The sequence below is a fragment of the Sciurus vulgaris genome (assembly GCF_902686455.1).
Source record: "Sciurus vulgaris genome assembly, chromosome: 11".
In the NCBI taxonomy this organism is placed as follows: Eukaryota; Metazoa; Chordata; class Mammalia; order Rodentia; family Sciuridae; genus Sciurus; species Sciurus vulgaris.
In genome coordinates this window covers 36,693,157-36,711,064 of record NC_136472.1, presented here as the reverse complement: position 1 = coordinate 36,711,064, position 17,908 = coordinate 36,693,157, and the positions used below count along the sequence as shown (strand labels likewise).

At 48.7% G+C, this 17,908-nt stretch overlaps 1 protein-coding gene across 9 annotated transcripts in view; it reads left to right on the top strand.

The window, feature by feature from the left end:
* The window catches only part of LDLRAD3 (low density lipoprotein receptor class A domain containing 3), a 223,884-nt gene that overhangs the window by 110,060 nt on the left and 95,916 nt on the right, over window positions 1–17,908 (top strand). For 6 of the 9 annotated variants that reach the window (XM_079104395.1, XM_079104392.1, XM_079104398.1 and 3 more), the window contains exons 4-5: window positions 2,336–2,443; window positions 7,797–7,931. In XM_079104395.1, the coding sequence (XP_078960521.1) occupies window positions 2,336–2,443; window positions 7,797–7,931 (243 nt within the window). The remainder of the gene's footprint in view (window positions 1–2,335; window positions 2,444–7,796; window positions 7,932–17,908) is intronic. The other 3 variants (XM_079104400.1, XM_079104396.1, XM_079104393.1) reach the window with 1 other exon arrangement.

Sequence of the window (17,908 nt, the reverse complement as noted above, 5' to 3'; positions counted from 1 at the left end):
GTGTGAGTTCATTCTCAACATCTTTGGTGCACTTATTAGGACCAGATCCACTCTTGTGCAGCTTGGGGATCAGTCTAGGAGTTCATAAACATCTTTATGGGGTGACCCTCAAGATCCTCTCTCTTCTTGTTCTGTCTGTGGTTCTTTCCAGTTTCTGAGACTCCAAGAACACTGGGAAAGGATGGTAAATTCACCACTGTTTTGCTGATAATTCAGATTGTGGTTTTTTTCCCCAATTGGCCTGCTCCAAATAACTTTACAGTGTACAGATAGCTGCTGCATGCATCCCGGCCTGGCTTCTAAAGCTGCATTCAGGAGGAGAGCCAGAGGGAGGTGAGATTCCTGTCTCTGACCTGTCACAGGAATCTCCCCAAAGCCAGTTTTAGCAGCATAAAGAGAGAGATCCCTGGGCGTTATTTTCCTTCGGATAGAAGGCAGCTGGCGCACACATCACCACCATGAGGTACTTCTGCCAACAGCATCCCAGCTGAATCTGCCTGAGCCTCTAAATCTAACCATTAGTTTAAAGGAAATTCAGGCATAGAGGAACACGTTAATGATCCCAGGGGGAGGCAAACTGCCAGATCCACCATGTGGGGAATTCTTCAGGGGCCCAGTTTCATCCAAAAGTAAATTCTAAGAAGAAACTTACAGGAAGGGAGGGACCATGGATTCAAAGAGGCGAGGAGATAAATTCACCAAGTGCAGTCTGTGGATCATGTTTGCATCCTAATTCCAAGTAAACCAAGTGTTCAAAAAAAAAGTGGAAGTAATTGGTGGTTTTTGAGTTGTGGTTGGATATTTGATGATATTAAAGCATTGTTAATTTTTTAAGTTTGAGGATGGTATTGCAACTGTTTTTTTTTAAAAACTGTACTTTTGAGAAATATGTATTGAAGTGTATAAAGATTCAATTACGTGTTGTCTGGGTGTGTTTTGAGCCAGCCCCACCAGGGGAGCGGGGGCCATCAGGGGTAGGACTGAAACAATCTGTCTGCGAGTTGATAATTGTGGTAGCCAGGTGATCACCTGGGGTTCATCAAACCAGCCTCTATTTTTGCATGTGTTGGAAAAATCCCCTAATAAGATGGCAAATGAAAGATAAAGGAGTGGTACTGCTGGGTGACTTTTGACTTTAACAGGTAACTTCCAGAGTCCCAGTTTCAGCGTTCCACTGAACAATCCTGGGTTTTCCAGCGTTTGCATTTTTTGCTCTCAGGACTAAGGATTGGCAGGACCAGGGTTTCCTTCTGGAGTCTCACAGTGCTGAGGGTCTCCTCTCCCTTCTCTTCCCTTCTCTCTCGGCTGTGTCTGCCTTTCCGTCTCCATTGTGCTTGGACCTTCCCCGCTGGAGTGAGGCCCCAAGTCCGCTGCCAGCATGGCTCTTAGGATCCTTGTTCGGTGAGGGTGGGGATGCTAGCCGTGAACCAGGACAGCAGAGTGCCTGTGACCACCATAGCGAATTCATGCCCTGGACTCACCTCTTCAATGGGGGTGGATTTGCCTGACCCCTCAGCCCAGCAGAATGGTCTCCTCCGTCTGCCTGTTTTGTCGTTCACAGAGCCCACAGTGCTGGCGCAAGTTCTGTGACGTCAAGGTCAGGGCCTACCTTTTCTCTTCGCCCCTCAGCCTGGCCTGGGCAAGCTGGGAATCTGGATGGGAGAACGTTTTCCCCCAGTGCTCTGAAGGGGCATCATTGAGTCTCCTAAGACTCCTGGTTTGCCAGGGCTGGCCTGGGTCATCCAGTGTGTTCCCACCTGAACCTGAGCCTTCCTGAGGCAAAGGGCGCCTGTAAGGGGTGCCTGCCTTGACCCCCGTGTGAGAAATAGCTCTGCACTCTGCCTCCTGTGCTTTGCTCTCTTCCACTCTCGGCACCGTTGGTTTTCTGTCTTCCCTCCTGGATTGTGGCAGCCCTGAGATGGTGCTGTGTTCCAGCCAGGCATGCTGCAGGCTCAACCTGAGCAGGCAGTAAATCGCATACAATAAATAGGACTTCTCTTGCTTTTTCTCCATGCCCTATTGACTTGCCTCCCTGTCTCGATTGGAAGCTCTTTAAGATCAGGGATGGGGTCGTGCCTTATCTCCAGTGTTTAGTAGAGTGCTTTATTTTAAGGAAATAATCAATACCTGATGGTTGAATGAATGCATCAAGTAATTAATCAAATAAAGGGCTGAGCGAGGAAGCAGGCCGACTTGGTGGCCTCCCTTCCCCCCCACGGTCAGGATGTGTTCTTAAAATGTGGACGTCTCAACCCTCTTGTGGGTACCAGTGTGCACCCAGAGAGTGGATTTGGCCTTACGTTGCTCACTAACCCCAGCTCCTACCTTCTTTCAGATTCTCATCCTCTTTCCACAATCTCTGTGCCAGACACCACGCAAGATGCTGCAGGGAACACAAAGATGGGTCAGACACAGACCCTGACATCCTTGAGCTTATTCTCAAGTAAGAGATGCAAACATCCTCATCTGCGCCGGTGATAACATGGAGCTGACAGTGGGGAGTGCCGTGGGACTCTGGGATGGGGGACTAACTTTCCCTCTGGGCTCCTTAGTCAGGGTTGCTGGAGGAAATGAGCTTAGGGGGATGGGAACCATTTAAAATACAGTCCATGGGGAGTTCCAGGGTGAGGACCCAGGCGAGGCTGGGAGATGTGCATGCTGCCCGGGCCATATGAACCACCAATGGCACTTATTGAGCACCTACTGTGTACCCCTTTCCATATGCTTTATGCAGATAACTTCATTGTAGGTAGGTGGTATTATTGTCCCCCTTTCTACATAAGGAAATAGAGATGTGGAAAGGTGAAACAGCTTGTCATGGTCACATAATTGGGACACATTGGGATATCAACCCAGAGTCTGAACTCAACCAGTACACTGATGCACATTAATAAGCACATAGTGAGCACCTACTCAGGGTGCCTTGGGCTGGGCACCCTCGGTCCTGGAGAAGAGGAAAGCTTGGTGTAGCACCATCTCCCCAATTGTGTGGTTTGCAGGGCAGTGGGGGCTGGGGGGACAAACTTCCCAGAGTTACCAGTTGAGAGTCAGCCCCTGCTGGACAGAGGAGCAGGTGGGACTTTGCAGGGATAGTGACAAGGAGTTTTCCATTTATGTAATGAAAGAGGACTTACCATGCCCTGCTGGAGACAGAGTGCCTCATTTCCTGTCTTGAAGCTGCTCAGCTGCTTTTGGGTGACCACAGTGGTCCCTTGGTCCACTCCTCTAGATGTGGTCCAAGTAGATGCGCCAGTTTAATTAACCACTAAGTGGTTCCCTTAACTCACGCCTCCCTCCTTCTCTCTTGCCTGCATATTGTGGGCTGGGAAATAGACCATTAGAGCCCTGTATTTCTCGTGCTAATAATACCCAAGGAGTTTCAGAGCCTACAATTGAGTTTTTAAGTTGACTCCACAGATAATTTTCTCTACCTCTGGTGAAATAAATACAGTGGGATAACAATGTTCCTCTCCCTAGTTAACTGAGTAAAATGATACATTTTTTTCAATGACTAGTAAGCAATACTTAGCAAGGACAAAGAAAGCAGAAACATTTGGAGCACATTAAATATTACTAAAGATTCTGGACCATAACATCCTGTAGAATGTAGTGTCTCCTCTCTGTTCATTGAGCAGTTACTGTTTGCAGGCCCTGGGAGTCCCCACGGGCCACAGAAACCCCTGAGCCTTGAGCCCTGGTCACCAAAGCCTCCAAGGTTGGTCCATTGAGGTGCCATGTGCCCTGGTGCCCGTCTAGCTGAGCCTTGGCATACACGTAAGGATGCCTGAATTATCTGGGGTTTTGCGGGGAGATCTGCCCCTCTGGTTAAGTGAATCTGCCTAGAAACTAAGCTTTGTGTGTTTGAATCCTGTCATTGACAAGTCTCTTGTCCGTGTTTGCCTCTTTTGCTGGCAGCTCAGGGTCCCCCTTAGGAACATTTTATTTAGACCAGGCTATGACACCAGGTGGGGGGAGTGGAGAAGGTTGCCTTTGACTCCTTTGTAGAACTTTCCAGTTGCTTTTAAAGCTGTGCTAGGCTTTTGGAATTCTTGGGTTGCCTCTTTAAGGCTTTATGTCCCCACCGAGAGTTGTCAGCTTTTCCTTCTTGATGCCAGTTTGCCTGCAGGGTGGCAAGCAGCCTCCCATCTCCTTCTCCTTTGCTTTGTCCTTGGGAACTGGGAGTGGAGGCTTGGTGGGACCTACGTCAATGGGGAATCAATAGGTGCGGCGGGAGGTGGAGGCCGGAGCGCTCTTTGTGAACTCCTGGCGGTTTGAAGGCATGAACCTGGGTTTTGACGGGAGCCCTCCTTGTCTGGCTCGCTGCTGCGTTTGGGGTGTACTTCTCTGCCCTTCTCTCCCTCTGTTCCTCTACCCTGCAGCGGGGTGGGGAACGAGGCTCAAGTCTTAGGGCTTTCTGTGGCCTGTGGAGTCACAGAGGAGAGACCCCGGGTGGAGCCCAGGTGTGGCACTTTCCAAGGGTACACCTGTCAAAGATCTTCAGGTAGCTGTTGGTGGACTAGAGGAAAGGAAACCAAGGGAACCGAAGTCCAGTGCTCGCGGAAAAGATGAGACTCTTAAGAACTTTAGCAAACTTTTAAAAGTAAAATAAAAGGAGCACCTGTATCTTCAACACCCTGTTTCGAGAAGCATGCTGCACGTTGCGGTCTTGGCTGCAGATTTTAAAAATAATGTTACCAAATATAAATAGAAGTCTGCAGTGGGCCCCTCTCGGATCCATCAGACTCCCTTCTCTCCAAAGGCATCTACTGCCCTGAACTTGGTGGTGTTTGTGGCATTTGAGTTTGCATTGTTTCTCTGTATGTTTTGTTTCTTTCAATAACAAATGACGTTTCTTGTTTGCATGGGTAACTTCATATAAATGGTACAGCACTATATAATTATATTCATTGCTTTCCCTACTTACTATAGTATTTATGAGATTTATCCACCATGGTACTGGTTCATTCTATTTTTTCACTGCTGTACAACAGTGGTTGACACACTAAGGACTGTGGACCACATTTGGCCTAGTGTCTGTGTTTGTAAATAAAGTTTTATTGGAACATGGCCCTTTGTTTATGAGTTATCTCTGACTACTTTGCCCTCCAGTGACCAAGTTGAGTCATTAGAACACAGACAAATCAGTGACTAGCAAAACCCTAAAATATTTACTATCTGTCCCTTTACAGAGAAAAAGCCAACTCAGGCTTTAGACTATTCCACGGTACAATGTGGCACATTGCATCTATTCTCTTATTGATGAACATTTGGGTCATTTCTCTTTTTTTTGTTTTACAAATAGTGGCTTCAGCAAACATCTTTGTTCAAGGGCTCTAGAGCGTGTAATAGCCGAAAGTGAAATTACTGGGTTGTAGGGTGTACACACCTTAAACTTTACTAGATATTACTAAATTAGTGGTCCTGCCAATTTTCACTCCCACTCAGAGTCCACGAGACTTTCTCTTTGCCAGCAACCTATATTGTAAGCCCTTAAATCTGTTTGGTCCCAGGTGTGTGAAGTGCCACTTCATTACTGGTGACAGTACACATTGTTTTCCCAAGTTTTTATTGACCATTTGCCATTCTTCTTACTACAAATTGCCTGGTTGAATCCTTTGCCTATTTTTCTATTGAGTGGTCTTCTCTTTTTTGATGAATAGTTCTTCACATATTCTGGCTACTATTCCCTTTTGGTTATATTCATTCAAACTAGTCTGTGACTTGGTTTTCAAACATATACACATATGTAGTATGTCTGTATATATATGAAGACACACACACATCTGACGTTTTTCCCGTGGAAAAGCTCGTGAGGTTGAAAGGGTCTAAGACTAAAGGGGAAAAAGCTGGGCTTCATACTAGGGTGTTTACGCAGACTTGATGGCCCACCTTGGAGTGATTAGGTGCCTTCCCAAGGCAGTCCTTGATGAGCTGCTTGTTCCTGATTCCTTGGCTAGATAGACGTGACCCACAAGGTACCAGAGATTCTGAAGGCCACCATGGTGGTACTGATGGCCGGAAGGGTTTGGAGCGCTGCCTTGGACCAAAACCCAATGTGATCTGTGGTTCTGGGCTTCCCCATTTGGGTTTGGCTGAAGTCAGACATTGGTTTCAGCCTGATCAAGTGGAGCCATTCTTGGCTCCACAGCAACTTAATAATCCAATCTTCCATTTTTGAGTTGAACTAAGGTTGTCTGGCTTTAGGTTAGTTGAGCATCCTCAAAACCTCAAGCTCCATCTTTCCCCATCCTCTGCTTCCTCTGACCTTCCAAATCAAACTTCTTATGTCGAGTGTGAAAAAAATAAAAAGAGGCTACAGTGCTTCCAGCGTACCCAGCCCCGTGAAGTCCACCAAGTCTTTGGAGCTGTGATCTGCGTGCTACCCAACAGTAGCTCAGTGGAGCAGAGAGATGACAGCTGCCCCCGTGCACTGGAGGACCTTGCAGGGCACTAGGGCTGATGTACTGAGCCCATAGCAGCTCCCAGGGCTGGGCCTGGCCTCCGCTCTGTGCTGGGCTTGCCACATGCAGTTTCAGGTACAGGCTGAGTTCACTACCTGAGGCCAAGGTGAACCCTCTTCATCATTACCCCTGTCCCTCTTGCAGGAGGCCATGCCCTGTGTGCCTAAGACACACAACCACGGGGACAGTGTACCCTTGCCTGAGCTGGTGCTGTGTGCCCGTCTTGGCCCTGCGCTTTATCTTGTAGATACCACTTGATGCTCAAGTTAGTGCTGTAGCGTTGTCTGCAGAGCCATGGGTCTGCGACTCCTGGAGTCATACAGGGCCAGTGGTTAGGCCACGCCTGCCTTTGTACTCTGCACTCGCTGTCACGGAGGTTTATAATGATTTTCGAATAGCAGGTCCCCCGATTTCAGTTTGCTCTGCATCCGTCAAATGATGTAGCCAGTCCTGTCTATAGACAAAGCATCCAAGGCTCAGAGAAGTGAAGTGATTTGCCCAAGATTAAAAAGTGAATACATAGCAGAGCTGGGTTGGAGTCATTTCTGTGCCACTCCTTAGCTTATTGAAACAGAGCCCTGAAGTGAGCCCTGTGTGGCCTGCACCGTGAGGAGCGGGGAAGCATGGTGTCCTGGGCTGTAGAGATACGGTCTGCCTGTGCGCATTGCTTATGCTTGTTAAGTAGTTTTGTGTTGACCTCACACTGACCATTTACCACCTGTTAGCTTGAAGGCAGAGCTCAGAGCTGTCACTTCTTTTTAAAGTTCCTGAAAGTACCTAGAACAGGGAGCCTCATGGAGGAGCTTTTGGGAAATGGTCACTGACCTACTGGGCCCATGGGCTTTTTTTGGCAGCAAGGAAAAAAATCAAGACCACTGGGTTTACATTAGTGAGTCCTAAAGAATAAATGAGGCATTAATGGGCTGGTCTACAGTGAAGGAACCAGAAGGATCCTGCTAGCTCTTGGGCTTGATCATGTGATCTCTTCCTGGGGACCTCTGACCTCTGACCTCTGGCTCAGTTACTTCTTCCAGCTTTGCTTTTCTTTCTGAGTTTCCTATCATTGACTGTTCCACTCTCGAGTTGCCAGGGAAGAGTCCATGGATCCAGGTTCTGCAGGCCAGCCTAGGGGTTGACATTCTAGGTGAACCACTGACCTCAGGTCACATTGGTTGGTCTCAGGCAGCAGCACGGTGACCTGGGGCGGGGAACGCTTGCAAAGTGGCAGAGCAAGCCTTGTCCTGTCCTGGCCATTGGCTGGCTGGAGGAGGCTCTGGGGTCCCGGGGTGGGACGTGCTGGCCTCCCTGGTGACCTGCCCTCTTTTCTCTCCACAGCAGCAAACCCGCTGCTCTGCTCCACCGCCCGCTTCCACTGCAGGAACGGCCTCTGCATCGACAAGAGCTTCCTCTGCGACGGGCAGAATAACTGTCAGGACAACAGCGACGAGGAGAGCTGCGAAAGTTCTCAAGGTAGGCGCCAGGGAGCACTGGGCAGCGGCCCCAGCGCAGCGTGGCTGTCACAGAGGCCCACCCATGTGGCACGGGAGGACGCCCCCATGCCCGCCTCCAAGTACCGCCAGGGCAGCTTTTGCTCACGTGGCCCTGCAGACCTGGTGCGGTAGGTGCGCGTGAACCGGGTCTTCACCACGCCGTGCCCACTGCTCCGTGCTTGGTATTCTTCACGTGTTGAACGTCACTCCTACCTTTCCTCTTCAGAATTGCAGCTGGCCAGCTGTGTGACACTCTGTCTCGCTCTGCTGTGGTTTTCTGAGTCGCTGCATTGTTGGGGGCCCTTCTTCCCATTGAATGATGTCTTCAGGATGAATTCTGCAGAGTGGGCCGCCTGGCGGGTCCTGGCTACCTTTCGCCATCAGCTGTCTGATCTTGTTTAAGTGTACGTTGCTGCTGGCACCACTTGAGCCTGTCAGTTGTACCGTAGCATCACAGACATTTGCTGCTGCTGGTTTTTTGTTTCCTCCCTCTTACTAAGTATGGGATGAGCGCCTCCCCAAACGCTGTGGTCTGCATCTCTCTGATTACGGCCGAGTTAACTCAGTTCCCACCCCCTCGTGTCTGTTTACTACTTTGTTCCCTCTTGTGTAAAGGGCCCGCTGCACATCAAGGCCTTTGATTTCAGAGTTGTGTTGTGGAAACAAAAGGGTGCAGCTGGGGCTGGAAACGGGATTTGGGTCAGAGAACCTGGGAGGCACATGGGGGATGAGGCTGTAGCCTCCGCTAAGACTGACTGGGTGCCTTTCTTACTTACTGACCCTTGTTCAGTGAGCATGTATTTCTTTAGTGATTAGAAAAGATGAGACAAAATGGTATCAGCATAGACTTTGCCAGGATTGGTGCGGGGAACAGCTAAGGAGATGAGTCTTGGTAGAGCGGGAAGCTGCCTGGCAAAGCCCTTCCTGGGTCTCCCCTGCCCAGTGGTCTTCTCTGGGTGTGACCCTCGGTCCAGCGGCAGCTGCTCCATGGGGGGCTCTTTGGAAAGGCATGCACTGGACCCCACTCCTGACCCAATGAATCCCCCCTGGAGGATGTGCCCAGCTGTCTGTGTTTTGTTTTAACAAATGTTCCAGATGATGCTAATGCACACTCAGTCTGAGTACCACTGTCCTCCACTGACCTTGGAGAGAGTTTTAATCTTGCCATTTGTCTAGGAATTTCTGACCTTCTGGATATTGCTAGCCTTGACACAAAGTCAAATTTTTATAAAATGAAATCAAAACAGATGCCAGAGTCTAGCTGGTGCTAGGTCCCAAAAGGGGACCCACATCACAAAGTCAAATACATATTAGCATTGATGGGGGGGGGAGGTTGAGGACATTTTTCTATAAATACTGTTTCTCCCCTAGTGTCCTGTGTGTCTGTGTATCTTAGCTCTCCTGCCCACAGCACCCCTAGGTGTTAGGCAGAAGGGCTCCCGAGGCAGACTAGGCGGTGAGGGACGCTCACGGTTTGGCAACATCCTCCTGTCCAAGGGTTTTGCTGAGGAACTTTGTCTTTCCCCTTGGGAGGAATGACTGGTCCCTGCATAGGTTGATTTAAGCTACCTTTCATAAACTCTGTTTCTTTCTCCTTATTCCATTCTTACAAACATGAGATTTATAGAAAAAGTTGAGGGTACCTAAGACGGTACCTAGGAAGCCCAACCCTTGACAAATATGTAACGTGGAACATCCTTCCTTAGAATCACAGCTTTGTGCCTTCTGTACTCAAATGACATCCCCTTAGACAACAAGCCCTGGATTGGTGCTCCCCTTGGGCAGTTGGTAATGTCCTGAGGTGCCATCAGCATATCAGCCTCCACTTCAGGTGACCCTGGTGGAAGGCATCCCCGTTGACTACTTAGGGACACTCATTGTGACCTTGAATTCTGCAGAACCTACCTAGTAGCATGGTGCCCTGCACACCAGGGGTGCAGTGAATGCTGAAGAATAGAAAAGATTTCTCAAGTCCTCACCCCGTTTAATTTGCACACTGTGGTATTACACCACCTACCTGGCTAAGTTATGTGAGATCAAGTATTCATACTTTATTAAAATAATAATACTATGATCTTTGTTTTAATCAAGTAGAAACTTCTGTTGTTCCTTCAGTGGGATCTTGCCCCTCGGTGAGCCTAAGACAGCAGGGCTGCAGCCCCAGGCCAGCCTGCAGTTCTGCACTGGGTATGACTCTGGTACTTAAGGCTGTGCTTCGCGCACACATCGTAGCCTCTAAATGCAAAGCTACTCGCCTCTCTTATTGCTTGAGCAAAGACGCCCGGGTGCTGTGGGAGAATCTGACCCATGCTGGGCTTTTGGGAGACCACTCTCCATGCAGTGGCTTCCTGAAGAGTCTCAATGGCATCTTGACTGGACAGAATACGGTCTCGTGCCACATGGAATTGTCAGACCTTATGGTGCACCAGGTACTCTCCACTCAGCACCTCTGTACATGAGCTCATTGAGTCCAAATATGTCCTAATTGCTTCCTCTGGGTTTCTAAGCCCTTGAAAAATGCATCTTGGCTTTTTGTTGATGTGGAAAAAGGAAATTATATTTTATGATATTTATTTTGAGGCGGTGGAGAAAACTGGTCTCAAGACAAAGAAATGTGGTGCTTGAAATGCTTCTTCTCTGATTCGGGGACTCTGTAAAGAGGAGACTTTGCAGCCTCTTCCACTGCCGCCTTTTTCTCTGGCCTTGGCAGTCAATGCCAGGCCCCGTTAGGACTCGGCGCTGGGATGGGCCTGAGAAGCTGCAGCCCTGTTGTGCCTCAGCCTCCCTGTGGGACGTATTGGACGGCATAGGACGCTGGGGTGGGACTGACTTTTGACTGGGGCTTCCTTGGTTGGAAAGGTCCCTGTTTACAAGACACTCTGAACCGTATCGCTGTGCAGCAGGCTTGCTCTGGCTTTCTGTGGCTTCAGAGCTCTCCCTGGGGGGAGCCCACCTGAGAGTTAGCAGGGGCCACCATGCACGTGTTGGGGGTGACCGCCATGCGGGCAACCTTAAAAATGTCCCCCGAATGTGGCAGCAGCTTCCAGTGGTGCCCACCTCCTGGCATCCATGCCCTGGTATGATCCATCCCTGTGAGTGTGATCTGAACCTGCATTCTGTGTGTGTGTGTGTGAGTGAACATACCCATAACATAAAATTGATTACCATGACCGAGTTTGGTAGTGTTAAGTGTATTCACGTTGCTGTGCTTCCGATCTCCAGAACTTCTTGACATTTTGCATCTCTGACACTCTGAACCCATTCAACAACTCCCCATGGCCCTTCTCCCCCAGCCCTGGAAACCACCAATCTGTTTTCTGTCTTGATTAATTTGATAATTCCAACTAGGTACCTCATATTAGTAGAATCAGATGGTATTTGTCATTTTGTGACTAACTCAGCTCTCTTAGCGTGATGTCCTCAAGGCTCATCCACGTTGCACACGTCACCATTCCCTTCCTTTTTAAGGCTGAATACTACTCCACTGTGTGGACATACCACATTTTGTTTCTCCAATCATGGATCCATGAACACTTGGATTGCTTCCACCTTTTGACTCCTGGGAACAATGCTGTTGTGAACATGAGTGTGCAAATTGTGATTCACTTTTAACAAAGTAAAGGAAACAAAAGAGGTGGCTTGTCAGTTCAAGACTTTTCTTCCACTGCTGTCTCTTGCTGACTCTCTTGTTCTCGCTGGTGGAAGCCAACTGTCCTGTTATGAGCTGCCCTCTCAGAGGCCCTTGGGGTTTGGAGCCCAGTGAGGGCTCAGACTAGAGGCCAACCAGGAGCTGGGGCAGCAGCCACCTGGGTGAGGCTGGAGGTGGATTCGTCCAGGGACAGATCCCCGCAGCCCATCTTGACCTCTTAGTTGTAGTCTCCCAAGAGACCCCGAGCCAGGGCCAAGCCACTCATGGGTTTCTGACCCACAGGAACTGTGACATGGCAGATTTTGTTTTGTTAGACCTCTAGGACTTGGGGTAATCAGATAACCAATCCTCTCTCAAGGACCCCAATCCTCACAGTCCCAGGAGCTTCCAAGGACTCTGGTCATGGAGGGCTGGCCTTCAGGAGGATACCATGCGGAGGTTTATAGAGGGTGCTGGGACACAGATGCCAGGCGCCTTCCTCCAGGAAAACTTGTGTTTTCCTATGTCATTGTCACAACGTGCCTGAGGGTCAGAGCTGTAATCACCTCCAGTTTCTGGATGGAGAAACTGAGGAATGCTGAGATTTTTTTCCTTGGTCTAGTCTACACGGCAAGCCAGTGGTAGGTGCAGGACAGGAACTCAAGTCACCTGAGGTGGGAAGGATGCTCTTCATCGTCCTGTGATGCTGCAGACTTGTGTCACTGACCTGGGCTCAGTGCTCCAGGGATCCACCCAGCTCTTGTGGGCGCTGGATGGGAGATGGAGCGTGAAGACGGCAGGTGTCCTTCTTCATCCTCATAAGAATGATGTGCCGCCTTCATTCCTACCTCGTGGTGATGGGGCTGTGCCAGGAAGGTGACCTCTTTAGGAAAGCCCCTGGTGCTGCGAGGCCGTGGAGCGTTTTGGCAATCGGGCTGCAGGTTCTTTATCTCTCTTGCTGTGTCCTGATGATAAGGCTTCGGGAGGATTTGGAAGGCTGGCTGTGGGCCTGGCACCTCCCCAGAAGCGAACAGCGACAGCTTTGTTCTGTTTCTTCTGCAGAAGTGGGTGTGCGAGAGAGGACAGGGCTTTTGAGAGTGTGCATTAGGGTGGGCGTTTTTGTCAGCAGGCAGGTAACAAGAAGGTGCCTGCCATGGTCCGGGCCCTGTGACACATGCAGGGAATAGAAGCCACCTTGGCTCCTTGTTGAATGGTGTTCCTCCCTCCCAGAATTCATAGGCTGAAGTTCTGGTCCACCGTACCTCAGAATGTGACCTTATTTGGAAATTTGATGATTGCAGAGGTGAGTTCATGCTGGAGAAGGGTGGGCCTCTCATCTCATAGGACCGGAGTTCTTACATAAAGTGAAATTTGAACAGTCACATCATGCATGGAGGGACAATGTCATGAGATCATCAAGGTAAAAATTGAGATGATTCTTGTACCGACAAGGGCTACCCAACCATGAGAATCCAGAAGAGAAGCAAGGGACAGATTCTCCCACATGACCCTCAGAAGAAACCAGCTCTGCTGACACCTCGTCCTTGGACTTGAAGCCTCCACAACCATGAGAAAACACATTTCTATTGTTTAAGCCACCCAGACTTTGGTATTTTGTTACAGCAACCCTCGCATACTAATACAGTTCCCAGGAAATGACACCCGAAGAGGGCACAGCCACATCTCAGTGCCACTGTAGAAATAGGAACAGAGATGTGAAATTGCTGGAGATGATCAAAGCATGGAACCTAAGTGAAGGGAGACATTGAAAGGCTTGGTGCATTGTGGGAATTGTAGGAGTTGAGAAGATCCCGCTCCAGGAGAGACGCTGGTCTGCCTGCCGTGTGGGATTGGTAGAGCCATCCTGGGCTAGTGGGGCACCTCCCAGCTTGCATTTCAGGTGTTCATCCTCTGCGCTTGGTGCCCACCTCATTAATTCTGCCTTCACAACAGCCCTGAATCAGGAATCAGCAGAGGCAGTAGCCCTCAGTACCCACCCGCACGTCTGCTTTCCAGGCAACTTGGACGCTGGACTTGGGTCTTCCATCCTCCAATCCTAGTGTCCCAGCTGACCATCCTCGTGTCTCACTGGGGCCTGGACTTACAGTGACTAGGTATATAGTTAGCTGATAGAACCCACCAGAAAGGGTCCTTATGGCTGCAGGGCAGAGGGGTCGCCGATTCTGGCCACCACTGCCGACTCTGGACTCTGTGCCCTTCACGTTGCAGCCAGGAGCATGTTATATATGGTTCATTGAGGGAACCATCCTTTAGCAACTGCTGAAATCTCTTGAAACCTAGAGTCTGGTGTTCCTTTCCATGCACCACCCTGCTCCTCCACCATGCCGGGATGGATTCTCATGCCCAGTTCTTCATGCTATCCCTCTGTGCGATGGCCTGATAGACTGGCCAGAGGAAACGTCCCTGTCCCATGGATTCCAGGCTTGCCTTAATCAATGACTTGTTGGCAGACCATCAATAGAATCAGGGCTGGAAATGTGCTTGAGTTTTGGGTGGGCTCTTGCATTTTGGTGATATGTCACAAGAAGAACCTGCTCTGCAGAGCCACTGGTTCCAGGAGAACGTGGAGATAGGTGGACCAGACCTGAATTCACCCCATATCCCAGAAAGTGTTCCCACTGAGGCCAGCAGGGATGTAGCCACCCTGCAGATCCATGAGAAAACAATATATTTTTGCTGAAATGTTAGGGTATGTTTCTTATGTAGCAAAAACTAATATTGGAGCCTCAGGAAATGTCTGCAGGGCTGTGTGTATTTAATAGATATTTATTGATTGCTTCTATAAGCTAGACCCTATTCCCAGGAGATACAGGGACATACCAAATTTTGTTAAACCTTAAGATATCACTGATGATTTTGTAAACAGATTTGTTACAGGGTGACCCATTTTCTAGCCGTGATCTTACCACTTCAAATGGATATAATTTGAATGTATCTTGTATGGTAAAAGATCAATAAAATGATTTTTTAAGAGTTAAAAGAAAAAGATGCCAAGTGTAAGATCCACTGTTATGTTTTGTTGAGAAAGAAACAGTGCTAACCATTAAATTGTGACACGCCATTGATTCCACGATGCATCCCAGTTTCCAAATGTTAAAATGTGAAAAAAAAAATGTGCATCCTAGAATTAAAGAGTGGTCACAGGGAGCAAGACAGGCATGGTGTCTGCTCTGATGGAATGTGTTCCCCAGGAAATTCGAGCATCATGTTGCTCACGGGGGTGGGGAATGTGTTGCAGAGCAAACTCAGGATGCTCTGGAGGCAGAGGGCAGGGCCATCTGCAGGGTGCTGAGGACTTCCTGAGAGAGCAATAGCAAACTTGAATCCAGAAAGATGGGAGGAGTGGACTGGTTAGACAAGAAGGGAAGGGGGAAGAGGGCCCTCCAGGCAGAGGGGACAGCAGGTAAGCAGACCCAGAGTTGAGAAGCAGTGAGGTGCATTCCAGGAGCAAAGATCCACATGGCTGCCCTGCAGTGGCATCAGAACTGGATGGTAGCTGAGCAGTAAAAGCAGATTTTATGTAGAAAAACCACTGCAATGCTGTGTTAGCCAGTTTTCTTGTTGCTATGAAAATACCCTACAAGAACAACTTTGAGAAGGCAAAGTTTATTTTGGCTCATGGTTTCAGAGGTTCAGTCTGTGGTCGGCCAACTCCATTGTTTTGGGCCTGCGTGAGGCAGAACATCATAGCCAAAAGCCTTGGTGGAGTAAAGCTACTCAGCTTATGGTGACCAGCAAGCAGAGAGAGTGGGAAAGGGGACACAGGGAAGATGTACCCCCAGGGACCCACCTCCTCCAGCCATGCCCCACCTGCCCACAGTTACCACCCAGTTAGTCCATTCAAACTAAGGTGAGCTGATTAGGTCATAGTGGTCACAATCCAGTCGTTGCACCCATCTCTGAAAATTCCTGCATTAACACAGGGCTTTGGGGGGACAGCTCATATCTAAACCGTAACAAGTAGGAGAGAAAAGAACTTAGTACAGCTATACCTTGGTATCCACAGGGAATGGTTCAGAATCCCTCAGCAAAATCTGCAGATGCTGACGTCCTTTTCATAAAAGGGTATATAGTGTTTGCATGTAACCTGTGCACCTCTCTGTACTGTATCTAATGCAGTACAAATGCAGCACCAACTTGTTATTCCCCATTGTTTAGGGAATAACAATAAGAAAAATGTCTATACATGTTCAGTGTGGATGCAGTTTTTTTTTTTTTTTTTTTCAAATATGTTTAATCTTTGATTGATGGGATCCACAGGCACGGAACCCATGAATGTGGAAGACATGTGTGGAACCAGGCTCAACTCCAAATACAACAGGCAGAGTGGGAATGTACATCCCAGGAGCCGGGTTGGGCTCAGTGGATGACAGATAACTAGGAGGAAATGTCAGGGATTAGGGGGATTCTGGCTCAGTGGACCTAACAGGGTTCTTGCTGAAGCCAGGCTGGTGTGATCAGCCATCCCCTGGGGGATGGTGAGGACAAGGAACTCGATGAGATCTGGAGGGTGAGTCCCTGTGGAGGGATGGGGTCCTACTGATCTGACTTAGCAGGAGTCTTGCTAGAATTGAACAGTGAAGAGAGGTACATGGAAGCCCAAATGTCTGGCCCAGTTGAGAAGAATCCAGAAGAGCCTCAGTTGACTTTGGTCATGGAGAGAAACTTCCTCATGAACTGGAAGGGAGTAACATGGGAGTGGGCCACAGTGGCCTGTCTGTGGATTGATGGCCCAGGAGACCACATGGAGGACTTGGAAGTTTCTTCTATAGGTGGTGGGAGGTTATGGAAAAAATATAGGAAAACCGTGAGAGTGGGAACAGCTGAGCCAAGGCATTGGGAAGTGTTGAGGCTAGAATTGCCAGGATTTGATGATGAATGGGAAATGGGTAACAGGGGCGAATCACAGCGCGGACACTAATTTTGTGGAACTGGAAGATCTGCTGAGTTACTTTCCAGCCACACTTGCGTTTTGCTCTGCTGCTGCAAGCCCCCCACTAGCCTGTGTAATTGAGAGTAAAAAGAGCTTATGCTTTTGGAATAGACCTTTGCTTTCTGTTGCCAAACAGATCCAAGTGACTGAGCAGCTACAGATAATTTCTACAGAAATCACAGAGGGCATTTGATGGGGGAAGTGCTGGTTTTTCATCTCATGCTGTTTTTTTTTTTTTTTTTTCCTATCTATGGATAGAAAAGAGCTTTATATGAAAACATAGTCTGTTTAGGGGATCTAACCCAAAACATCACAACCTAGAATTTGCTGGGTGGTAAATATTTACCTCGAGACTTGTGGTTGCCCACTGATGTCAAGATCTTCATTAGACAAGCCTTAGAAAGAATCATCACCCTTTAAAGAATCCACTTAGTTTTACTTAGAATAAAACTGCTGGAGGTCCATTTAACAGGAGGAATGGGAAGGCCTTTTTTTTTGCTTTTAATTTAAGAATTTGAAAGCCCAGCTGGGCCAGGAAAGACAAAAATGCCGACTTCATTGGAAGGAACAGAAGGAGATTGGGAGAGGTTGATTGCTGTCTTCTGTACCCATGGGGTTTTCTTCTTAGTAATTGAGTGTTTGCATCCGGAAACTTCCTTTTCTTTAACCACTGCAGCAGGAGTTTGAAGATTTCTGAAATGCCCCTCGTTTAGAAGCAAATCAGAATGATTCTGCACTCATGGAAGTAATTGCTTCCTGGGCTCCTGCCCACCGCGGTAATCTGCAGAGCTGCTTCTTTAGTTTCCCCCATTCCTATCTTGTGCAGATCTTCCTTTCTCTTTCTGCTCCTGGGCCCTGCCTAACCTGGGGAATGTTCAGTCCTGCCTGGTCAACTGGCAGAACAGAGCATTCCTCCTCCCAAGGGAGGTGGATCCCAGGGCAGTGGGATCAGGGTGGAGTTTCTCTCTCTCTCCAAGTCTATTCTGCAGATTTTTAGACACTAGGACTGCTGGGCTGAAGTACTTGATCATGCAGGGAGGGACATTTACCTGCCCACTGATGGACTATTTATGGCCCTCAGGGACAGACCCTCCCTGTCCCCCATCAACACCCTGTACTCTCTTGACCCTTTCTGAGATTTGTTCCTGTCCTTGCCATTTGCAGCATGTCTGTTATGGCCCAGTCCCACCCCAGTACTGGAAGAAATGCAAAATCAGATCAGATCCAAGTTGTTCACCATCTTGCAAGGAAAACACATAATACCTGACTGATAATTAACCTGAAGTGTGATAAATGCTGTAAGAGAGGAATGGGCAGCATGGCTGCGGGAAAACGGGGCAGGCGAAGAATGACAGTTTTTCCTAGGGGGTGATAT